This window comes from Uloborus diversus, chromosome 4 (genome assembly GCF_026930045.1).
Source record: "Uloborus diversus isolate 005 chromosome 4, Udiv.v.3.1, whole genome shotgun sequence".
NCBI lineage: Eukaryota > Metazoa > Arthropoda > Arachnida > Araneae > Uloboridae > Uloborus > Uloborus diversus.
In genome coordinates this window covers 7582895-7608031 of record NC_072734.1, presented here as the reverse complement: position 1 = coordinate 7608031, position 25137 = coordinate 7582895, and the positions used below count along the sequence as shown (strand labels likewise).

The 25137-nt window shown below is 36.0% G+C and overlaps 1 protein-coding gene across 1 annotated transcript in view; it reads left to right on the top strand.

Annotated features, from left to right (window-relative positions):
* The first annotated feature begins 5309 nt into the window (after positions 1–5309).
* LOC129219796 (solute carrier family 2, facilitated glucose transporter member 1-like) overlaps positions 5310–25137 on the top strand; it is a 67303-nt gene continuing 47475 nt past the window's right edge. The window contains exons 1-3 of the mRNA XM_054854099.1: positions 5310–5422; positions 6946–7231; positions 12233–12403. Coding sequence (XP_054710074.1) covers positions 5321–5422; positions 6946–7231; positions 12233–12403 — 559 coding nt within the window. The 5' untranslated portion in view covers positions 5310–5320. The remainder of the gene's footprint in view (positions 5423–6945; positions 7232–12232; positions 12404–25137) is intronic.

Genomic DNA, 25137 nt, shown 5'->3' with positions numbered 1-25137 from the left:
TTTTCTGCTGAAGATGGCACCTGTTCGAAATTTCTAAGTAGAATAAAAAACGAGTTATGAGCATTTTAGATCCATGTTCGAAGGCTTTCCTAAACTCAATACAGTATTTAGTGTATCATCTCAACTCCCTGTCGATAGCGACAATTGTTGTATTGTTGACTTTCTTTGCTTTTCGTGATTGTTCAAGGCTTTTCTCAAGTCAAATCTTGAAGTAAGTTTTGTGCACAAGATTGGCAAATAATACATGATTTGGCTGATGATTTTCCATTTAAACGGAACTTTAATGTAATTAATGGTTTTTATTATTATTTATGCTGATTGAACACTTACTCATTATCCAAACAACCAGCAGATTGCCAAAATTTTTGCACCATGTAAACAAAATATCGCCAATCAAAGAATTTTCAAAAGACTTTTTTTACTGTGTTAAATAATCCAGCAACTAAATTAGGCAAATCCATAAACAGCACAAAAACTTCCATTGATTTTCCTTTTTGCACAATTTCAAACAATCACCAAATTTTATTACTTATTTTGGTAACATTTCGGATGAAACTGTTTAGCGCCATTTTATGGTGACCTAAAATATCTCAGCATCTGGCGACGATATCTCTGTAACGAAAATTAATATCATATCGTTTTAGAAAGTAAGGAAAGAATGGGGGAGCATCATCGAAGGTACCCCGAACCGACTTTCGCAAATTTGGTAAAATCGCACCAAGAGCCACAATGATTGAAATTTCCCGAAATAACTAAAGCAAGTATAAGGGGATTACGAGCGCAGCTACTTTTTTTTAATCACTTCGTACTTCATTAGCCATACAGAGAAGGTTTTAGACTCCATGTTAAAAAAAAGTATCAACAGATTAATCTTTTTAAACATGAGAAGATTAATTTCATGTTTTTTGAATTTGTATATGCTTAAATATAGTGCTTTCGGTTCTAAATCAATACTTCTTTGTTCTTTATACTTATTGCTTTTTTAGTTTTATGGGTAAGGAAGAAACTCGATTTTTAATCACGTCAAAAAGATGTGTTTTTAATTCTTTCACTTAAAACAGAAAACAAAAGCAAGTAACGATTTTTTCTAATAATTATTACTGACCCAGGCAACGCCGGGTATTTTTACTAGTACTGAATATACCATGCCTTTCCTTCAATCTTCGGGTTAAACTGAACCATTGTTTCGGTCACTCGCCTGGTCTGTGCTAATTCTATATTAGCTACCAGTTTGTTTGGCACTCTTGGCTTCCTTATGAGGTTTTCCATCTCTAGCTCAGTCACTTTCCTATGCCGGACCGATGAGTGCTAATAAGCACGAAACTGCAGTCCTCGGCTGGAAGTGACTGACTGAAGTGAAGTGTATTTCACGTATTTTTGCTTTAGCCCTGGCTAATGGGCGTAATTTACTGAATAGTTAACAAGGGTTTAAAATTATGCGGGTATAGAGGTGTGGTTTTTCAAATTGATGGATGTTTTGTAGTGTGTTTTTGCGAATCACGGCATAACATTAGCATTTAATTTTGAATAGCAACAAGAAATATAAATAACTTTGTATTTTTACTTCGACAACTTGTCATTCTTTTGAAAGGGTGGTTCTTCTTTCAATGGATATTATTTCCCTAAATATTAGTTAGAGGACCTAGGGCCCGTAAAAATAATAAATAATAATAATAATAATAATAATAATAATAATAATAATAATAATAATAATAATAATTTGAATTTTGACATCTTTTGAATTCAAATTATGCTTTTCGCAATCACGAGTGTGTGTGTGTGTATGTAGGCGTGTGTGGGGGGTATGTGTGTTTGTGTGTAGGGGATATGTGTATGTGTGTAGGTATGTGTGCTTGTGTCTGCGTGCAGGTATGAGTGTGTGGATAGTTGTGTGTATGAGTGTTTGTGTGTTGGGGGGGATGTGTATGTGTGTGTAGGCATATGTGTTTGTGTTTGTGTGCAGGGATGAGTGTGCGGGTAGTTGTATGTGTATGCGTAGGTGCCTGTATGCATGTGTGTGTGTGTATGTGTGTGTATGCGCGTGTGTGTAGGATATGAACGCAACCTGGAGATGGCTTTCGCTAGAGGAGCCGCATCGTGAGGAGCCGGTCGACGGTGATGCTGCAGAGGGTGCTGGCGGGAAAATAAAATGATAGCACATCAAAACAGTCAAATAAAAGCAATAAGCAATCGTGACTGCTCAAAAAAAAAATTGTATTTTTTGATGAATTTTTATTTTTGCTTCAAACTTTCAATATCTTAACTCTACATCTGATTTTGAACATTTCTGCTATTGGAAGTATGCATCTAGTACTAACGGTTGCGAAAATAGATGCTTTGCAGGTTAAAACGGAACTACACCCTGTATATATCTATGCCTTAGAAACTTACGTCTTTTCTTTTTATTATTTAATCAATGTTGGCAACTTCAACTTTCATTTTTCAGACAAAGTCAACTCAAATTTTGTTGTAATAATTTCTTTAAAGGCATCGTGTGAATTTACAAACATGTAACACAACGCATTGAAATAAGCTTTAGCAAATATTCTAACTTACGCTAAGTTGTGATAGTCCCATGCCTATATTTTATGTTTGAAGGAACCTGTTATACTTCGTATACCGCTAATATTTTAGTTTCTAAGATTTTATCAAAAGAGGTATGATGTTTTTGTTTAAACTTTTATATACAGTGACTTTGAATGTACTATAGAATATGTGAAAGTCAGTGTCCCAGCATTTTTAACACTATTCTGGAAGCAAGGAAATGAATTGCAATCTAGAATTTCTATGGAGCACAGCGTCCTTTAATTTGCAGTTCTATTTTGTATTAAAACTGCGGAAAAGCTTCGATATCATCCCCTGGCTGGCTTTATATCCGTTAGGCGACATTTTGTGATGCCAAGTCGTGCTAACGCCTTTAAGTTTTACGACACCTCTTACATTCTTTAGTACGAAAACTAAAACAAAAGACTTATAGAGAATTATCACCGAAAACAAATGGTGCCAACCCGAGGATTATTTCGAAGCTGTTCCTCAAAAGCAGAAGTAAAATGATGCAAAAGCGTTTTTCGAGCCATAAACATAAAATACTGGGGTAATCCTCAACATGCATGAGGGAATCGCCGCAAAGCTACAGTAACGTTGTCGTAGAGAAATTTTTAAAATCTTAACCGGGCAGTCATTCCAAAAGCTCTATTTATGAAATTCCCCAAATAAGCAAATTAGACCAACAAATAGTATTAAAATTTCATTTTTTAAAAATATAGTCCGCCAAATAAATAAACAAGCCGTGTAATAACATTAAAAGTTTTAAAAGTTCCATTAAAATGTAAAAAAATCACCAACGAAATAAAACAGCATTAAAAACTCCATTATTTATTTCCAATCTCACTAAACGAATACATTCAGGCGAAATGGATGGTAAGCATTTACTATTTTCATACGGCGTCTTTTTCATTTTTAACTACTTTTGTATGTTTATCATGACACGAAACTTAAGAATATTAATTATTTTTTTCAGTTCTCGAGTCGGTCACCAAGCTCGATTAAATGCCGCCAATCCACTCTTATGCGTTGGAACCAGGGGCGTGCAAGGGGAGGGGGAGAAGGGACACCTGTTGGCCCAGGCCCAAGCCTGAAAGGGGTCCAATATTTTTAAAACTACGGATGAAATAAACGGATAAACAATATGCAGGGGGCCCCGGAAAAGACACGGGACGGGTTTTGACGGGACCCGGACGGATTTCTGTGCACGCCGCTTGTTGGAACTTACTTCAGTTTTATTGTGTACTAGTGGCACCCGCACGGCTTTAATAGAAAAATGAAAAGGTCTTTTGGTTCGCCTGTATATTTACAAATAATGTATGGTGAATTTTCTCGCCAGTTGGCTTGTACCCATCTTACGGTTCCACGTTATGATAATTTCGTATCTCGCCAAATGGCTTGTGCCCATGTTATGGTTCCACGTTATGATAATTTCGTAATTTACTCGTCCATCTTATGATATTTTTTTTCTTAAAATTGGAATAGAAAAAGAACCACATCGAATTTTCGAAAAATCGCTTCGAGGTGCACACCCCCAAGCTACATACTAACTTTGTGCCAAATTTCATGAAAATCGGCCGAACGGTCTAGGCACTATGCGTGTCACAGACATCCTACAGACATCCAGACCTCCTCCGGACAGAGTGACTTTCAGCTTTATTATTAGTAAAGAAAATGATCTACAATTGCAACATTACAATGGTTAAACTGCTTAGAAACTTCCGAAAACGGAGAAAGAGCGGCTGTTTTTGGCGGTAATTCGGTATTTTTAGTGGTAACTTGATTTGAAGTTGGAAGTATAGAAAACAAGCTCATAAGCTGGTAAAATTTCTATAATGAGATACTTGACAAGTTTTTGGACTATCGTCAAATCTTTTGATGCCAAAGACTAGACACCAAAGTATTTAAGTCTTTTTGAGATTGCCAGAATAGAACAACTATTGGCCAAACCCTGGCGATCACACCAAAATCTCAGTAATCGAAAAATCCCCTATAGCTCGTAATAATCATTAATTTCTGTCATTGTTCTTTTACAAACTAGTGATCACCAAAAGCATCATTACATTGGGGAAACTTTACTTATCACCAGTAAGATGGTTGCACCTAAAATATAAAGTTCAATGTTTCTCCAAGAAATTGGTTAAATTTAGCAAAATTTAGTTGCAACCGTCCTATTGGCGATACATTTCATCAACAAACTGGTGACCCACAAAAGCACCATAAGATTGGTGAAATTTATCACCAACAAGATGTTTACAGGTGAAAAGTAAGTTCAGTGTTTCATAAAGAAATTGGTTATATCTGGCACAATTTAGCTGCGAACCATTTTGTTGATGATAAGTTTCTGAAAATAATGGTGCTTTTACAAACTGGTGAAACTTTGATGGCCCATCAAACCATTGGTGAAGTTTATCACCGTTAAGATGGCTGCAGCTACATTTTGCTAGATTCAACTTAGTTCTGCTCAAACATTGAACTTCATTTTTTTATGAGCGTACCTCTTATCGCAGAAATAGGTACTAGGTAGGTTTAGTTCTTCCTAGAGGGTTTATAAGTTATGTAACCGACACTTTCGTTACATTACTTCCGTTGCATGTGGGAATATCACTCTCACTAAGACAAAATAATTACGATTAAAAAAATTACATTCTTGTATTTAAAATGTTTATTTCTATTTCATCCTAGTTACCCGAGAAATTGATATTCTGGTCGAAAGCATATTATAGTTTCGTGTGTCTTTTTGTTTTCCGTTATCAAAAGTTTTTCCATCTTGTTGATGGTTTCACAAGGGCGCTTAGTATTTGCTGTGCTAGCTGCAGCTTTAGGTTCCTCATTTCAACATGGATATAATACCGGAGTTGCCAACGCACCACAAGAAGTAAGTTCGATTCGTTTAGTTATTTATTTGTTTTAAATTACTTTGGACTCATAATTATTTTCTTCAACTTTGCCTCCAAATTATCGTTTTAGCTGATATCTGTAAAGATTTTTTGTTATTGCATGCAAAGTATCCTATCATTCTATGCTTGCGTTCGACGAGCTCAACCGGTGGCTACCGGTTAACCGATCACGTGACAGCTACTGATCACGCGTTTTAATCAACCAATCAACAGCTTAAAATGGTAACCGGTGAAGTAACCGATAGATGATAGACCGCTTCGGTTAGTAACCGGTTACTCACCGGTCGACCAGTGTGGTTCGTCGAACGCAACCTATAAATGTCAGTGCAAAGTCTTCGGAATTATTAATTTAGGTTTTTAATAACAGCTACTTACATGTAATTTGAGCATATATCAAACAGTCGAGCCTGCTTAACGGAACAGTCCACTTAGGAAAAACAAGTCTTCTAACTAGCGGGATGTTCCAATATTCGGAAATAAAATGGCACACATAAACGGTTTCGTACATTGAAAAAGTATTACATTAACCGGGATATTCTCTTAACCTTTATTCGAAATAGTAGCTCGATAGTAATAGGATTTCTGCTACCCGTATATTTGAAACGAAAATTGGCATTGTTGAATACCAATGTTTTTAAGACCCCGCCTCGTATTTATCTATAGCTACGAATATTCAATTGCTTCAGAGATTACGAACTCCTAATCTCACTGAGAATTTTGTAAGATTTTTGGTATCCGTTGTCAATTCCGACCTCGCTTCCTGGTAAAAGCTAAATTTGATACATGTTGAGGACCACCCGCAACGGCTTCAACATTTTATAAGGATAACGAACGAATTAACCGTTTTCATCCTTGCCCGTTAACCCGTCTGGGATAAACTTGAAAAACCAGCGTTCTGTTGATCAACAACAGCGTTGTGCCTGAATTCTATGTGGGCTGTGGGGATGTTTACTATTATGCAGCGCGTATTTAGGAGTAAGTCTATCAAAAACTGATGATTCATAGTGGAACAAGTTCTTCAATGGTGGCTGTGGGGATGTTTGCTGTTATGTAGGGCGTATTTAGGAGTAAAAGTATATCAAAAACTGATGATTCATAGTGGAACAAGTACTTCAATGGCGACTGATTAAGTGTGGAGCACGAAAAAGTACAGGAGACCCATTCGCAAACAGAAGGGAGGACGATGTTTAACGCATACTTGCGGTGTTGAACTCAGATCAACAATTGAAATTGGTCGAATGATTATTACTAGTATTAATGATTGTTCAAACCATCATTACCATGGATTTTCTGAGAAGGAAAATTTGTGCTATCCTGCCTTAATTCGAATCACACCAACCACCCTTAGCTCTCGTGGACATCTCGTTGCAAAACTAAATTGACCCCGAAACATGCTACGTTGTATTTTTCTGTGGCTTCAATATTTTTTTCCGAACTTTACTTAATTGCTTCTTATATAATCCCTGTATATTCGTGTCCTTATGGCTTATTCTCTTTTCAGCTCATTGAACGATTCATCAACGAAAGTTACGTCCACCAGGTGGGTACACCTCCCAGTACGGTCATCGTGAAAACTATCTTCTCGATTGTGGTGTCCATCTTCAGCGTGGGAGGGATGGTGGGCGGCCTCTTCACCGCCGTACTGGCGAACAAACTGGGCCGCAAGGGGGCTCTGTTGGTCAACAATGCATTGGTATTCCTTGCGGCAATCATGATGGGACTGGCCGACTTGGCCGGCTCGTATATAATGCTGATCTTTGGGCGATTCGTCATCGGAGTTAATTCTGGTAAACGCACACTTTAAACTTATGATTTTGAAATACACTACTGGCCATTAAAATTGCTACACCAGGAAGAAATGCAGATAACAAAATGATATTTATTGGACACATATATTATGTTGGAAATAACAAATGATTAAATTTTCAAGAAATTTGGGTGAATAGATTCTGAGAACTTAGTACCTAGAACTACCACTTCTGGCAGCAATAACAGCGCTTATACGAAAGGGCATTGAGTCATAAAGAGATTGGAGGACATGTACGGGGACAGACATCCATGCAGCTTCAACACGATGCCACAGTTCATCGACCGTAAAGGCTGGGGTTTGCTTACGAGCCAGTTATTCAGCAACCATTGACCAGACGCTTTCTATTGGTAAGAGATCTGGGGAACGTGCTGGCCAGGGCATCAGTTGAACATTTTCTGTATCAAGGAAAGTCTGCACAATACCAGCCACATGCGGTCGTGCATTATCCTGCTGAAACGCAGAGTTTCAAAGGGCTCGAATAAAGGGTAGTTCCACGGGTAGTAACAGATCAGAAATGTAACGCCAACTGTCCATAGTGCCGTCTATGCAAACAAGAGGTGACTGAGATGTGTATCCAATGGCACCCCATACCATCACGCCAGGCGATGGGCCAGTATGACGATGGTGAATGCACGCTGCCAGTGTGCGTTCTCCACGATGCCGCCAAATACGAATGCGACAATCATGATGTTGTAAGCAGAACCTGAATTCATCAGAAAAACGACGTCTCACCATTGGTACACCCAGGTTCGTCGCTGATCACACCATTGAAGGCGCTCCTGTCTGTGATACAGCGTCAATGGTAGCCGCAGCCATGGTCTCCGAGCTGAGAGTCTATGCTGCTGTAAACGTCACCGAACTGTTCGTGCAGACACTTGTTGTCTTACAAATGACCCCATTTCTTGACTCAGAGTTCACGATGTGGTTGTACGATCCATTAAAGCCATGCGGATAACATGCCTATCCTCTCGGCTGCTAGTGATTACTGGCCGTTGAGCACCAGCACAGCGATCTGTATTACCATCCTGAATCCCTCGAATCCATGTTCTGCTAACTGTCATTGGATTTCGACCGACGCGAGCAGCAATACTGCGATAGGATAAACAGCAATCCCGTTGGGCTACAATGCGACCTCTATCAAAGGCAGAAACGTGCTGGTACGCATTTGTACTTCTTACACGAGGCATCAAAATAATTTTCCACCACGCAGCAGCGTTAAAATTGAATTTGCACGTGATAAATTGGCCGTATAATATCTTCATTTAAACACATTGTAGGTGTCGCTGCGGGCGCCTGCGTTGTCTGAATGCGCTGAAAAACTAATCATTTGCATATCACATCATCTTCTTCCTGTCGTTTAAATTTCATGTTCTTATCATGTCGCTTTCTTGGTGTAGCATTTTTAATGGCCAGTAGTGTATATTATTATCTGTCCAATGTTTTGGCGACTGTTTTCCTATTTGTTGCCAACATGAACATTGGTGATCTTATGTGATACGATAAATTTACTACATAACATAGGGGAAGGGTGGGCATAGTGGCCACTCTAAGGAAAACTTTTTTTTTTTAAGTAGTTATAATTGTTCAAAAGTAATGAAAATTATTTATAAGATAGCATATATTGTTATACTCATTAAAAAAAATAGTATTAACCTCTATCTTAGTTACTTTTTATAAAAATAGTTGTTTTGTCACGCCCTACCAAATGGCCACTTTGCCCGATGGGGTAGGGCAAAACGACCACAGGGTGGCCACTTTGCCCGATGTCAAAAATAATACTACAAATGCATTATAAATACCAAACTATGTATATATTGTCACAAATTCAAGATAATTTACAAAACTAAGATAAATGTAATAAATATAATAAATGTAATCACAACTTTCATGATTTTTTGTCTCATGTTTGCAGTCTATTTACACAGGTCACAAATAAATTCATTGTCCTCTTCTTCACATCCAGCACACGCTTCATGTGCCCATTTGTGGCAAGCCGAACACCTTATCCACCCTTCATTTTCTTTTGATTTTGAGAACGAGTCCTGGCAGAACAAACAATCCACGTCACTTTCATCACTGTCAGATTCGTTCAAAAACAAAGCACGATTTCCCACTTTTGGTTTCCTTTTCTGTTTGACAGCTGGTTTCTTTTTCTTGGTAGCCAACTTCTTTTTTTCTTCTTTTTTCTCTAGTTCGATCCTATTCAGTTTTTCTTTGTCTTCCTTTTCTGCCTTCGCTGCTTCAAGTTCAGCCTTGTAAGGGCTTGAGGTTAAAACTGCAGCCGAACCCTTTTTTCTTTTATTTTTTCTTTTGATGATATTTATTTTTGGAATCGGGACAATATCTTGAGGGCTAACAGCAAATGATGTACTGGGTATGGCGGTTGGACTTACAGCAGATGAGGTACTAGGCATGGAGCTTAAGGCAGATGAGGCATCGGGTTTTAATGGACGACCATCATTTGAGGCATTTAGGGTTGAAGAGACGAGAACAAATAATGCTGTGGGGTCTCCGGCACCTAATATAGGCCCTGAGCTTGTGCTTTCTTCGGGATCGGGATCAACAGGCCCTGATGTTGCACTTGCGTTGGGATCGGCATCAGCAGATCCTTCTTTATCAGAGTCCGGTGAAACTGGATTGATGTCAGCTGTGCGGTGTGACTGAGATGGATTGGGAATTTCCGTTGTTGTAGAAGCAATAAAATCTGCTTCAGTGAACACATCTCTGTTGATTGGCACTATGCCACATCTTCTAAATCCGTTAACCGCAACAGTAGGAGTAGCTGCGCTCAAAAATGACTCCCCGAGAAGACGAGACACTTGATATTGGGTTACTTGCCTACCAGGTTTATTTCGCAAGAATCTCTCAATTGCTTGTACATAATAGGTGTTAAATGGCCCCATAAACGCAACGTCTAACGGCTGGAGCTTGTGACTGCAATGAGGGGGGATGCAAACCACAGTTGTATGGTTTTTCCTGGCCTTTTCTAGAAATTCAAGGTTCCTGGTGTGCGTTGCATGTCCATCAAGTACCAATAAAACAGGGTCGTCTTCTGAAGGCTTAGCAAAGCGTAAAAAGTGCTCAAACCATTGAGTGAAAATGTCCGTTTGCATCCATCCTGATGGATGGCAGGCGAAAACTGTCCCTGGCGGAGAACCATCCTGGAGCTCAACTTTCATCCGCTTCCTTGGAAATATGACCATAGGAGGTATAAAAGTCCCCCCTGCTGACATAGAAACTACAAATGTCGAAAGAACACCTCTTTCAGCAGATGTGAGAGAGCCAACTTGTCGTCTGCCTTTAAGCGCAAAAACCTTTGACGATTTAGTCTGGACAGTCATAAGTCCTGTTTCGTCGACATTGTAAACCCTGTGAGGAGGATATAAATGGTTTTTCTGGACATCCTCTAAAATGTCGAAGAACTTCGAAACATTTACTTTGTTAAACGCTTGAGCTCTTGCCGCCGAAGTTGCCTCTGGTACTCTCAACACCATTTCAGGGTGGCGCTGTCTAAAGCCCCTAACCCAATCTTTCCCAGCCATTTTTTTTTCATTGTTGAAGTTATGTGGGATTTTATTTTGCTCTGCAAGTTTGTACGCAAGACTCCGCAAATCAGGTACAGTGATTCCGAAAAAGCGTATCTCCATTTCTAGAAGATGTTTTACAAGCTGCTCTTCTTGTTCTGCAGTGAAAACAGGACGGTAGTGGCCAAGAACTTTGTTTGTTGCCTTAGCATGCTGGTTCCTATTTAAAACCCGGCGTTTCAACGTGTTCCTTGGAACATTGAAGCTTTTGGCAGCTGTCTGCATTGGCATACCATCTTTCACGGCGTCGATAGCCCGCTGCATCGCCTGAGGATCCCAAGACTGTTGCTCGCTTTTCCGTTTATATTTAGAGACCATGACTCCAACTGAAAAAAAAAATGGAAATAAGTTGTAGTTGCATACAAGACATTTAATTTTACTTTTTTCTATATATTAATAAATATATTTAAAATAAAACTAAATACTTGCTATAGGATACCTAACCTGGGTTCGGGGACAGGTAAAATAAATATATTTTATATTAAAAACTAAAATTGTTGGTGTCGGGCAAAGTAGCCACGGTAGAAGGTAAAGTGGCCACTGCTGTGGCCACTTTGCCCTTTCTGACGCCATTACGAAAATGCGACTTTACACGGACACCTGTTACACCCAGCTCTTACTCCTACACATGAATTGATAGCCTAAATTACACTCTTTTCAATGGTTATTGTCAGCATTACTTACTAGGGTCGTAGTTATAGATATACAAAGTAAAGTAGACCACTTACCTTACATCAACAACTTGAAAAACAACAAATTTGACATTAAAATCGGAACACGTAAACTGATCACCTTCACAACGCTATGGAACACTAATGAAGGTCTCACGCAGTAGTTGAGGCGTTGGCCGCTGCGTAGCGCCACTGGGTGGCAGAGAAATCGGCCGTGGCCACTATGCCCGCAGTGGCCACTTTGCCCACCCTTCCCCTACATTACTGGACAAAAGTACTACATGATTAAGGTGAAAAAACAACGAGTTGCGAGAGAACAACAACCAAAAGTTGGTTCTCTCGCAACTTTTGGTTGTGTTGGTGAGCTTTTTGCACTGATGAAGAGACTCCATTGTAGCCTTGAAATAGCTATATGCTTTATTTTCTCCAATATTTGTGCTTTATTTACGTTGTTTTTTCACCTTAATCATATTGTAGCACAAAGCTTATATGATAATTTTTCATTTAAAAGTACTACATATTTGTAAGTTTGAGGAATTTAATATTTTCCAAAGGTAAGGGAAAAAAAACATTTTTTTTTTCATTTCAATTGATATTTTAAATGTCAGTGTACAATTCAGTTCAATGGTTTTTATGATCATTTGTCGGCTCAGTTCTTGAAAATGTATTTGTTACTGTTCTGTTTGTGAATCTACTTTAACTGTGTTCATGACTCTCCAACAGGCTTAAATGCTGGGCTTGCTCCCATGTACTTGAATGAAATATCTCCTGTTCACTTACGCGGAGCAATAGGCACGCTCTACCAACTAATCTTGGTGATCTCCATACTGATATCCCAAATATTAGGACTAAAACAGATTTTAGGCACCGAGACCGGTTGGCCAATACTTTTTGGTAAGTTCTGTTTGAAATGCACCTCTATTCCTAGTATAATGATGAAATTTCAAGTTTCTTTGGTTGGAATGTAGCTATAAGAGAAGTTTTTCGAAAACGGTTGAATTCACCTGTAATATTTTTTACAACGTTGAATTGCAATCATCATAGATTTAAAAAACCATGGGCGCCCATATGAGGGGGGGAATCAGGGGCTCAAGCTCCCACCCCCCTTCTCCTTTAGAGATTAGAACTTCTTTGATTTTAGTACTTTTTTCTTTACAAAAATGTAAAAACATTTCTTTTCCAGTTGTAAATGAATAAGTTATTAAAAATGTCAAATTTTAATATCTCTAATCAACTGAAAACGCGGTTTCCATGTGAAAAATATCTTGCAAACGAACAACGAAAGTATCTGAGCCCCCCCCCCCTTTAAATTTTTCACATGGGTGCCCATGTAAAAAGCTGTACATTACTAGAACTTTCCCTGCATAAAACCTGCGTTTAATTCTCCTTCGAAAAACCTGTACTGATGTCAGTAGGAAATTTTCTAAGTTCAAATTATCCTCGCAGTGACTGCATCTACCTGTCAAATACCTGCGTTGTTTTATGCGAAGTTAAATTACCCTCCTAAAACCATGGAGGTAGGAGTTATTCTTACATCCATGCCTAAAACCTGTTCATTACCTGCATTGTCCCTGCATTAAACCTGTATCCGAGTTTTCCCTTCGAAAAACCTGCATTAACCTTCCTAAAACCTGTAGTTCAATACAGGTTTTATGCTGACATTTTTTCCTGAGAGTCTAGATCAGGCAGCCCACTTCGTTTCATAAAAGTTTTTAAAAGCGTGTTAACTTTTTGACAACTATTCAAAAAGTTAATGAAACGTTTTAAAGTGATTGTTAACGTAGTGGCAACCATTCTGAAACGTTTATGAAACGTTTTAAACGTTAGAAACGTTAAATTGGGAGGTACATTGGCATTTGGCGATTTGTTTATTGTCTAACCACGGATTGCATGGAATTTTCAAACGTCCAGATAAGACGAATCTATGTGAATAAGGGGGAAAAGTAAAAATTTGATACGCGTATTCCGCTCATTTGAATGAGACTCTGCTTCTGCAAAAGCTGACATCGGTAAAAAATAATGGATTTGTCCATTTCCGGCTGTAAAACGGATGTTTGTCTTTCCATACAATTCGTGGTCAGACAGTACTTCCCATCTTGGAGAAAACAGAAAAATAGTGTTTGCACCACCACCGTATTTGCTTACCTTGCTAAAATTTTAAACTTTAATGAAATGCTATTTAATGAATTAATGCATTAATTTGGTCGAATATTTTACATTTTAAAGATTTTTATTGGCTTAATTAATTTATTTTGTGGAATATTTTGCATTTTAACAGAATTTTTAATCTTGTTCAAAAGTGTTCTTTTTTTTCCCCTATCTTTTAATTAAAGAGGACTTGAAAACACAAAATAATGCGAGACATACCAAATTAGTAGTTTTCATGCAACTTTAAACAAATATGGCGGCAAACGCTATAGCTGTTTTACAGTTGTACAATGTCGCTAACTATTATACAGGGTTAGCATTAAAGAATATCCCAGTAATAACAATTTATCTATATACATAAATGGCTACTTCTGTATGTGTGTCCGGGGTAAACTTCAAAACTACTGGACCGATTTTAACCATTTTTTCATCACAGATAGCTACATTATCAGGGAGCAACATAGGCTATAATTTATTTCTAAAAAACTTAGTTTGAAAAAGTTGGATGGAAAACAATAAGTTTCATGTAATTTCCCTATTAAATGATTAAATATAAAACCCATTGTTACAAAAAATTTTTGCCTTACAACAGCAATATTAATAATAATCATAATGAAAATTCTGAATCAAGGCTTCCCCGGAGCAAGCATGGAATTTATTGCTTTCTTAGGGTTTTGTCCTCATCTGTGCCAATAATCGATATCGGGACTAAGTAAAAAGACAATTTTATTTTGGCAACAGCTAGAAGATAGAAAGTGTTTGTTGTCTAAAATTTCACAGGCCTGGAAAATTACTCGTCGTTAAATCCCGGTTATCAAATATGCCATTTCAACTGCGCTTGCGCGCGGACATAGCTGATTTCAAAAATCTTGCTAAAATTAATTGAACGTTTTTAATTTGTTAATAAATATGAGAAGGCAACAAATAAAAATTAGAAATCACAAAGCTTTCTCTGATTTAGTTTTTAGGTCTCGGTAAAGGTTGAGTTTTGAGTCTTAATTATTAATGGATTCGGAGTCTGATTTTTCTATCAAAAGCCCTTTTCAGGGCCAAATTTTCAACCTCAGAAGAGCGTACTAGAATTGCAGCATCGCTTCTAATACAAAATCGAACCATCAACTTAAATTAAAATCTATAATACAGCTCTTTACGCCTAACGTAAAATATCCGCAAAAGACAAACATCTGTACTCATATTCCAATCATTTTTGAAGTACACAATGTGTTTCACGTTTACGTTAAGTAAATATTTTCAAACCTAAATATTGAAATGTCATTTTTAGCTTTACATTATAAAGATTAATATATCCGTATTCATATCCGTAGTTTCATATAATATATCTCGAAATCGCTGGGAAAATATTCTAATCGCATTCATTAATTTGTTTGTACTCTAGCTCAACCTAAGTATAAACAAGCAACACGAAATCTTAAAGCAGAAAGCCCAAAAAGCTGTCCGCGCGCAAGCACAGTTGAAATGGCAAATTTGTGATAACCGGGATTTAACGTCTACTGCAAAAATCGGGTCATGAAAAAGGGATTGTAAGGTAATGAGTGACTTTTATTCTATTGGGTGCGCTGATTTCAAATATGACTTCCATTTTTCTCAGTAAAATAAGAGATTTTTTTACCAATTATGCTTTAACATATGGGCCGAAAAGCCTATTTTTTCCTATTCTGAGAGAAAGAGTCGTTTCAAAATTTCTGTAACTTTATCCCTTACAATCGAGTTTATGCATCAGACATACAATTGGAAATCAGTTACTAAATATATCTATTAATTTCATAGAAATAAGATCATAGCAATAATTAATTACAAGATTCAATTATAAAGAAAGGCAATTTTTTCAACTGGCGCTGTTTTTTTTTTTTTTTTTTTTTTTTTTTTTTTTTTTTTTTGCAACCAAAGACTACGTTAAAATGCTTCTTGGCTTTCACCATGTAACCAAAATATCGCCATTAAAAGAATCTTTAAAAATTTTGTTAAAATGTATGATAATCCGCTAACTAAATTATGCAAATCTATTAACAGCATAAAAACTTCCGTTAGTTGGTCTTTGTGGACAATTTCAAACATTTGACAAGTATGTATTACTACTTATTTCTGAAACATTTCGGATGATAATGTTTAGCATCATTTTATGGTCAGCGAAAATATCTCAGTATTTTGCGACAATATCTCATTGACGAAAATTAGTAACAGACAGTTTTACAAAGGAGGAAGGGGGAGTATTTTCCAAGGTATCCCAAAGCGATTACTACAATTTTGATAACATTTTCAATCGCACCAAGAACCCACAATACTTGAAATTTCCCAAAATAACTAATGCAAGTATGGTGGGATTGTGGGCGGCTACATTTTTACTTTCTTCTATATCTAATATATAGAAGAAAGTATTGGATTCGTGCAAATTTTCGAATTTCGAATTTTGACGGATTCGAACGTTTTAAGGTGTGCTGAGTCCATTTCGACTATTTTTGGAAAATGTCTGTCTGTCTGTGTGTATGTGTGTGTGTGTGTGTCACGTCTGTGTGTGACCAGTTTTTTGTGGCCGCTCTACAGCAAAAACTACCGCATGAAATTGAACGAAATTTGGTACACATATGTGCCCCTATGTGAACTTGTGCCCATTGGTTTTTGGCGCGAATTCCTCCAAGGGGGGTGGAGCAATGGGACGTTTTTTGAGTTACGCGTGCTTGCTATTCCTCAGGAAGTAACTGGCGAAATCAAACAAAATTTAGTCCATATGTTGCCCCTAACAGGAGAAGGTGCTGATTCAATTTTGGTGTCAATAGCTCAAACGGGGGTTGAATTATAGAACGTTTTTTGTCGTCAATTGTGACTGCTGTATCTCAAGAAATAACAAACGGAATCAAACAAAAATTTTTTGACAAGTAGCCCTTAGTGGGTATAAGAGCTGATTTTATTTTGGTGTCAACAGCTAAAAAGGGGGTAGCGCAATCGCCCGTTCTTTTTTTCCATTGTGAGTGCCCTATCTCAAGAAGTAATGCTACGTTCTGGTTGAAATTTGGAATATATGTAAATCCATACGTAAACAGGCTTTGGTTCAATTTTGACTCCAATCGCTCCAAGAGGTGTTGATTTTTTTTTTTTTTTTTTTTGCGAATAAAAATAGTTTTATTAATGCAACAATAAGAAAGATAAATCGTAATTCGGAACTCCAGCGCTCGAATACGCTACCTTGCGGTGATTTATAAAACTGCGAATGCAATTAAAACATTGCCACGTTGCGCTCCACGTGTATCTGTTGACGTAAACGCGGTTAGTTTGTTCTGAGTAACGCATTCAACATGTCTAAGAACGCCTTCAACAACAGAAATTAATTCGTCCCTTAGTAGTATTCACGAGCTTCTCCTAATAATGTTAGTTTTCCTTATTTCTTTCAAAAAAGTATTAAATGTTGGAAGCGTAAACAAGAAAACTCTGGATTAACAAAATTGGATAACGTTATACCAGGTAAATTTTTTTATTGTTTTGTATGAATTTGTAAGAATATGAGTTTTTTTTAATCTTAAATTAATTTAACTAATCATATTTTACAGCAGCATTTAGTTGGAATGGACAGTATGCAAAACATTTTCTTGAATTTATTATCGTAGAACAAAATGAAAAATGTTTAACCGAGAAAGAATTTACTTTATTCCTTTTATTCTCAGCTGAAAGGTTTCGCCAAATTTGTTTAGGGTTATAGTTTTGGAATTGTGCGAGCAAAGTAGCCTTGGCGAGATTTCGCGTTTTTAGTTAAACCATTTTTAATTTTTATCATGAGTGGAATAAAATGATAGTAAGATTACAGAATTCGATAAGTAAAAAGAAATAATGGTCAATCAACTGAAAAGAAAACTACCACCATATATAAACTGTGAGTACACATTTTATTTATTTTGTTCTGAGTGAATTTGAATAAATATCAGTTTTTCAATTCGATGAAAAAAAAAAAAAAAACGAACTTAACAACATTGACTGGACACTTTTCCTTAACCTAATTCCACATAAATGATTTAAATAACCTATGTTACTACAGTATCCTACTGAAATAGAAAGTATGCAAATAAATTTTCTTGAAAATATTTATCGCAGAACAGATTGAAAAATCGAGAAAGAACGTTAAGAATTTGAACAATAAAAAATAAAAGTTCGCCAAAAATCTGTTTATAGCGCTATGGTTTTAAAATTGTGTGAAAGAATAATGTATCTTGACAAGATTTCGCATATCAGGTAAATTATTTCCATGACGAATGAATTAAATGCATGATTTCTTTGGATATCCAATCATATAGTCATAGAAATAAATTATCTAGTGTTAAACGTTACTCTTGACAGTCTGCCACGTATGTGCACTATGTGACAAAAATGTCAACAAATGCCGGAAATGTCACGAAACTGAACTTAATATGTACTAATGTATAGAAAAAACGGTACAAAATGAAAATGCCGTTCGAAGCGAACCAAAAATTTACGAATTCCGAATTCAACATCGTGAAAATGGCTGCTTCAGAACAACTTACTGTGTGTTCTGCATTAATTGTTTACTTTCGTATTACTTTTTGGTTTCTAATCTCTTTCTATATGGGTCAGAATAACCAAAAGACTTTGAAAAATCCTTTTAAATGAATAAAGCGAAAAAATCATACATAACAACAAAAATCACAACACTTTTAGCATTTTCTTCGTTACCACATGCGTTTGTTTTAGTTTTTAATTCCGCCATTAGACAGTGACTGCAGTGCCCCCTAGAGTTCGTTGGAGTTGCGAATAGATTGTCGTCTGCGTATTTCTCGTGATTTTAATTGTATGGAAATGATCGGAAATATTATCTCAATGATTTTAAATTTTTAACTGTTGCCATCTTATGTTTGTTAATAAATAAAATATTTGTAATTAATTCAAGTAAGGCTTTTAAAGTAACTTTCAATTTTCGCTCTTTGTTTTGTTTTTACAATAATTCAGACATTGGGATGGTCGTCAAGTTTTTGCATGTGTAATTTTGTTTTTGTTAGGAATATTGCTTCCTCGTCAAGCATGGGGAGGGATCAGAAAAAGGAAAAATATAGAAGAAGGTTTCGTGATGGCCACAACATACTAGTTTAAAACCGTTTGTATTTCAAAAACCATATAGAAAAAGTTTTAAACTATGTTCAAAAAAAAAAAAAAAAAAAAACTGATAAATCTTTTTAAAGTAAAATTTCATATTTTGAAATTTTTTCAAATATTTATATGTTTAAATGTCGTTCTTTATACTTACTGCTATTTTACTTTTATAAGTAAGGAAGAAGCTCGATTTTAAATCACATCAAAGCGGGGTGTTTTGAGTTTTTCAGTTGAAACAGAAAACGAATGAAAGTAGCGATTGTTTCTCACAATTATTACTGACCCAGGCAACGCCGGGTATTTTGGTTAGTATTTCCATAGGCTAATAATAAGAGCAGACTGAGCTATGGCAACCCTTTTGCTGCTCACAAACCAAACCATGTGACTGGTGTGTATCCTAGCAACGGCGGGTGTTGATCGTCGACGTCTTCCATATCGTTTCCAAATCATGTTTCCCAAGTGTTAAGTTTAATTTCTTATTCAGAACACCGAAGTGCAAGAAAAACGGTTCACTATTTGTGTGAAATTTCCTTGCAAAGAAAAATATGTAAAAGGATTAGCGTAACATTTCACAGGTACGCAGCATTATCTTATCTTAATAATATATAAAAATCTTCTGTGTGGACGTTTGTCACCATAAGGCTTTTAAACGACTGGACCAATTTTGATAAATTTTTTTTGTGTGTAATTAAGTTGTGGCAAGCATGGTTTCGAAGCGCGATGGATCGAATCGAAAACGTTTTTGTTAATTAATTAATTAATTTAAACATATGATGGTTATATCTCCTAAATGATTAATATTCATTTTAACCTATTGTTGAGCGAGAACTGAAATAAATATTTAACCCGTTGCCAAAGGACAATAAGAAAGCCAGCTCTGCTTTTTGTAATGAATTTTCCTACTGTGATATAGGTCAATTGAGAATACATAAAACGTAGAGAGAGTAAAACCTTCATTTCTGTTGAAAGCAACGATTTTAGGTCCCATGATATATTTTAAACTAAAGTACTGTACGAAATCGGGTACACGCGTCTTTTTTACACTTAATATCTGAGGACGATTTTAATCCTTTGAGTATGACTGAAGGAACAAACCGTACAATCTATGAAGGTTTTTCAAGTACGCGAGAAAAAATCTATACATATAATAAAATAAGATGTTTGTGTGTGTGTGTGTGTGTGTGTTTGTGGCGCGCATCCCGGGAAAACGGTGAAGCCTAGAAAGATGAAATTTGGTATACAGGTGTAGTTTTTCTAAAGTTGTGCACCTCGGGCTTCGATTTTTGATATTTTAATTAGAAAAAAAGTTATTTAATGTTTTATGTGATTTTTAGCACTTTTTAGTACTTTTAACCTCATAGACCCCGAACCAATCGCGCCAGACAAATATTTTTTGCACTAGAGTGTCCGAAATTTAATTTTAAATATGGTGAACAAAAAAATTTTGAAGATAGAGCAATTTTTGTATTTTTTATGAATTTTTGAAAAAACCTTTATTTTGCATTTTTTTCTGGGTTTAATTTTTTTCTAAACGCATCCCGTGAAAAATATAATAACCGCTTTTCTACAATTTTACTATGTAGTAGCCAGAACATTTCGCCCTCTACAGAAAAAAAAAGTTTTCAAAAATATTTAAAAGTTTTTTTTTTACAATTTTTTAAAGGCAGAACGAAGATATGAGCAACCGCTTCACCGAAGATCTGCTGTCCGCTGCGAATATAACGTAACGCAATCACGTGATCTAATTGAAATGCGTAACTTGCTTTTTTTCTTCCTTTCGAAGGATTCATTCGCTTTTTTTTTTCTTTCCAGGTATTTCATTTGTTTCTCCCCCCCCCCCCCCCCGATGTTTTGCTAAACATTCGATTTTGGTTAATCAGACGGACCACATCGGATCGTTTTGGTCTCAGTCACTTTTTTTTTTTGAATTTCAATAACAACAATGATTTTTATACTTTGGCAAACTCCGGGTACCACAAAGACATCAATTTTTTGTGCATTTTAATAAATAAGTAAGCGCGCTTTTTTTGCATGATTTTCTTTTTGTTAGGGAATAAGATTGGAGGTTAGATCAAAATAAATAGAGATAGATGAGAAAATTTAGAGATGGATCGAATAGGTAGATAGATATACATTGAGTGTGCAAAAAATGTTTTTTTTTTTTTTTTTTTTTTTTTTTTTTTTTTTGTTCTCGAATTAATACTTTTTTCTTTGAAAAAAGATTGTTAATTACTATCAGAGGTAAATTTCCATGGATCTAGAGAAAGATAAATCTACAGGTCGATGTACAGTGAGAGATACAGACCCCGTTATTTAAAGAACAACAAGGGGGGGTTGGGGGGGAGGCGCCACTGCGATTTGAAAACATTGTTAATTACTGTCAGAGGTAGATACGCATAGATCGTATAGATAGATAGATAGATAGATAGACAAATGCAGAGGTCGATATTGTAGATGGAGAGCAAGAAAGAGACATGCCCGTTATTTAAGGAACTTCAACGGAGAGTCAATGCCTCCCCCCCACACACACACCATGACTTTGAAAAAACAATGCTTTCACGTAAAAGTGGAAGTGTTTTTTGTTATTTTTCGACAAAATTTGCATGAAGTGCGAGCAGTTTGTGTCTCCCCTCCCCCTCCTTTAAAAATATTCCAAACGACGGAACTGGAGATAGATCTAGAAAATATTTTATTTAAATTAATAATGATATAGATATAGATTGATTGATACCGCCACGAAACTTATTTAAGCAGCCGCCAAAGGCGGCAACACTGGCGTAAAAAGGCAGATAATAATATTGATTGACATATAGAGATAAACATTGATTAATACTGTCGCTAAATTGTCTATGTAGCCGCCGAAGGCGGCAACCCTGGCGTAAAAAGGTGGACCAGCTGGTCGCCGAAGGCGGCTAGTAGTTAATAAAATAACTCTCAGTGGGCATTAGATAAATCAAGTTGTAATAAATACACGCATTCTGACACCAAGCATCTTAAAAACATTTTTTTTTTTTTTTACATATTTTTTTCAACAAAAACGGTTCAAACACTTGATAGTTTATTGAAATATTTTAACTTTTTAATTTACAAAGTTTGAACAGAACAACGTCTGTCGAGTCTTCTAGTTAATATTATATTTTGTTTAATTTCCTGCAATTTTTCTTTTTCGAGCCGCGTTTCGCTATGAAGTTTATAACTATTTCTATTAAATATTAAGTAACTAGCCGCCTTCGGCGACCAGCTGGTCCACCTTTTTACGCCAGGGTTGCCGCCTTCGGCGGCTACATAGACAATTTAGCGACAGTATTAATCAATGTTTATCTCTATATGTCAATCAATATTATTATCTGCCTTTTTACGCCAGTGTTGCCGCCTTTGGCGGCTGCTTAAATAAGTTTCGTGGCGGTATCAATCAATCTATATCTATATCATTATTAATTTAAATAAAATATTTTCTAGATCTATCTCCAGTTCCGTCGTTTGGAATATTTTTAAAGGAGGGGGAGGGGAGACACAAACTGCTCGCACTTCATGCAAATTTTGTCGAAAAATAACAAAAAACACTTCCACTTTTACGTGAAAGCATTGTTTTTTCAAAGTCATGGTGTGTGTGTGGGGGGGAGGCATTGACTCTCCGTTGAAGTTCCTTAAATAACGGGCATGTCTCTTTCTTGCTCTCCATCTACAATATCGACCTCTGCATTTGTCTATCTATCTATCTATCTATCTATACGATCTATGCGTATCTACCTCTGACAGTAATTAACAATGTTTTCAAATCGCAGTGGCGCCTCCCCCCCAACCCCCCCTTGTTGTTCTTTAAATAACGGGGTCTGTATCTCTCACTGTACATCGACCTGTAGATTTATCTTTCTCTAGATCCATGGAAATTTACCTCTGATAGTAATTAACAATCTTTTTTCAAAGAAAAAAGTATTAATTCGAGAACAAAAAAAAAAAAAAAAAAAAAAAAAAAAAAAAAAAAAAAACATTTTTTTGCACACTCAATGTATATCTATCTACCTATTCGATCCATCTCTAAATTTTCTCATCTATCTCTATTTATTTTGATCTAACCTCCAATCTTATTCCCTAACAAAAAGAAAATCATGCAAAAAAAGCGCGCTTACTTATTTATTAAAATGCACAAAAAATTGATGTCTTTGTGGTACCCGGAGTTTGCCAAAGTATAAAAATCATTGTTGTTATTGAAATTCAAAAAAAAAAGTGACTGAGACCAAAACGATCCGATGTGGTCCGTCTGATTAACCAAAATCGAATGTTTAGCAAAACATCGGGGGGGGGGGGGGAGAAACAAATGAAATACCTGGAAAGAAAAAAAAAAGCGAATGAATCCTTCGAAAGGAAGAAAAAAAGCAAGTTACGCATTTCAATTAGATCACGTGATTGCGTTACGTTATATTCGCAGCGGACAGCAGATCTTCGGTGAAGCGGTTGCTCATATCTTCGTTCTGCCTTTAAAAAATTGTAAAAAAAAAAACTTTTAAATATTTTTGAAAACTTTTTTTTTCTGTAGAGGGCGAAATGTTCTGGCTACTACATAGTAAAAATTGTAGAAAAGCGGTTATTATATTTTTCACGGGATGCGTTTAGAAAAAAATTAAACCCAGAAAAAAATGCAAAATAAAGGTTTTTTCAAAAATTCATAAAAAATACAAAAATTGCTCTATCTTCAAAATTTTTTTGTTCACCATATTTAAAATTAAATTTCGGACACTCTAGTGCAAAAAATATTTGTCTGGCGTGATTGGTTCGGTGTCTATGAGGTTAAAAGTACTAAAAAGTGCTAAAAATCACATAAAACATTAAATAACTTTTTTTCTAATTAAAATATCAAAAATCGAAGCCCGAGGTGCACAACTTTAGCAAAAACTACACCTGTATACCAAATTTCATCTTTCTAGGCTTCACCGTTTTCCCGGGATGCGCGCCACAAACACACACACACACACACACACAAACATCTTATTTTATTATATGTATAGAAGATATCAGTGAAACACAGGAATACATTTTATACACAATTTTGATAGCTTCTGGAAGTCTTTTTATCCTCAGAGAAGTGAAATGCACTTTGAAAAGGTTTTAAAGTGTTAGCAAGTTCGTCTTAATGTTGGCGACAATTTTTTCCCGCCAATTTGAAAGATCCCCCTTTTAAACTAAAAACAATCTTTATTTTTAGTTCTCTATTTTATGCACACATACTGCCTTTATATAATTCGTATTTCTGTGTTGAAATTTTAAAATTTCCGAGATTGTCAAATTTGATCCCTATTTATTTGTGGGGACATCCGTTTAATAATGTACTGACGTTATTTAGACAGTTTGAACACCAAACTCGTTTTGAGAAAACAACTTATCTCTACATAATATAAAATGAAGTCTCCAAAAAGCGTCTGTGTGTTTGAACTCGCAAAACTCGAGAACTACCCGGCCGATTGCGATGAAATTTTCACAAATTGTTCCTTTAAGTCCTGAGAAGGTTTGCAGACCAGTTCGAAAACAATTCGATGTACAGTTCTTTTTTTTATTCCAATTTAGGTCCAATTTTCACATAAATTCCCGAATATGGGGGTGAAAAATTACTCGCAAACAGTAATATGATATATCTTTGGAAAGGGAAGAATTTTCCGCGTTCTACGCAATTTGTTCCAATGCTCTAACTTAATTTGCGACGGGAGTTTTTTACGATTTTAGCTCGAAGTTTTTTAGGCTTAGCTGAAATTTAGGCACTACTTTCTTCATAAATAAGTCAATAAAAAGTGAAGAAATTGTCCCACAGCTTTCTTTTTGACGCCATTGGAAAAAGCGACCTTTTTTACTCCAGATCTAACTCGACCTTTGGTCGAAAAAATACGCTTTTATCTCGAAAGGAAAAAAAGTTACAAGCCTTTTTAAATCAAGTGAAAGAAATCTCGATTCCATTCAAATTGTGAATAATTTTCTTTCACATTTTAATTCCTTAAACTTATTTTATTTTGTGTTTCCATGGTTACGCATTTCAAATCCATCTCTCTAGATTTGATTTCTTAAAAGTAAGTATTTTAATATCTGTCGTCATTGTTTGGAAGGGAAATCATGATGTTTTTTAAATCTATTTTTTACGCCTGATTGTTGAATATACGTCACTTGACACAATTTTTATTTTTAAGGTGGACCGGGCAAAGCCGGTCAACGCAGCTAGTTGCTATTATATTGAATTTAGAAAGAAAAGTGGGAAAATAATTCGATGTTTAGTTTACTACAGTGGTGGATTTCTCAGTTGGCTACTATCTAGTATAGCTTACAGTGGACAACTTCCGCAGCCAGTAATTTTCGAAATTCAAACTTCCTTCGGCATTTATTAG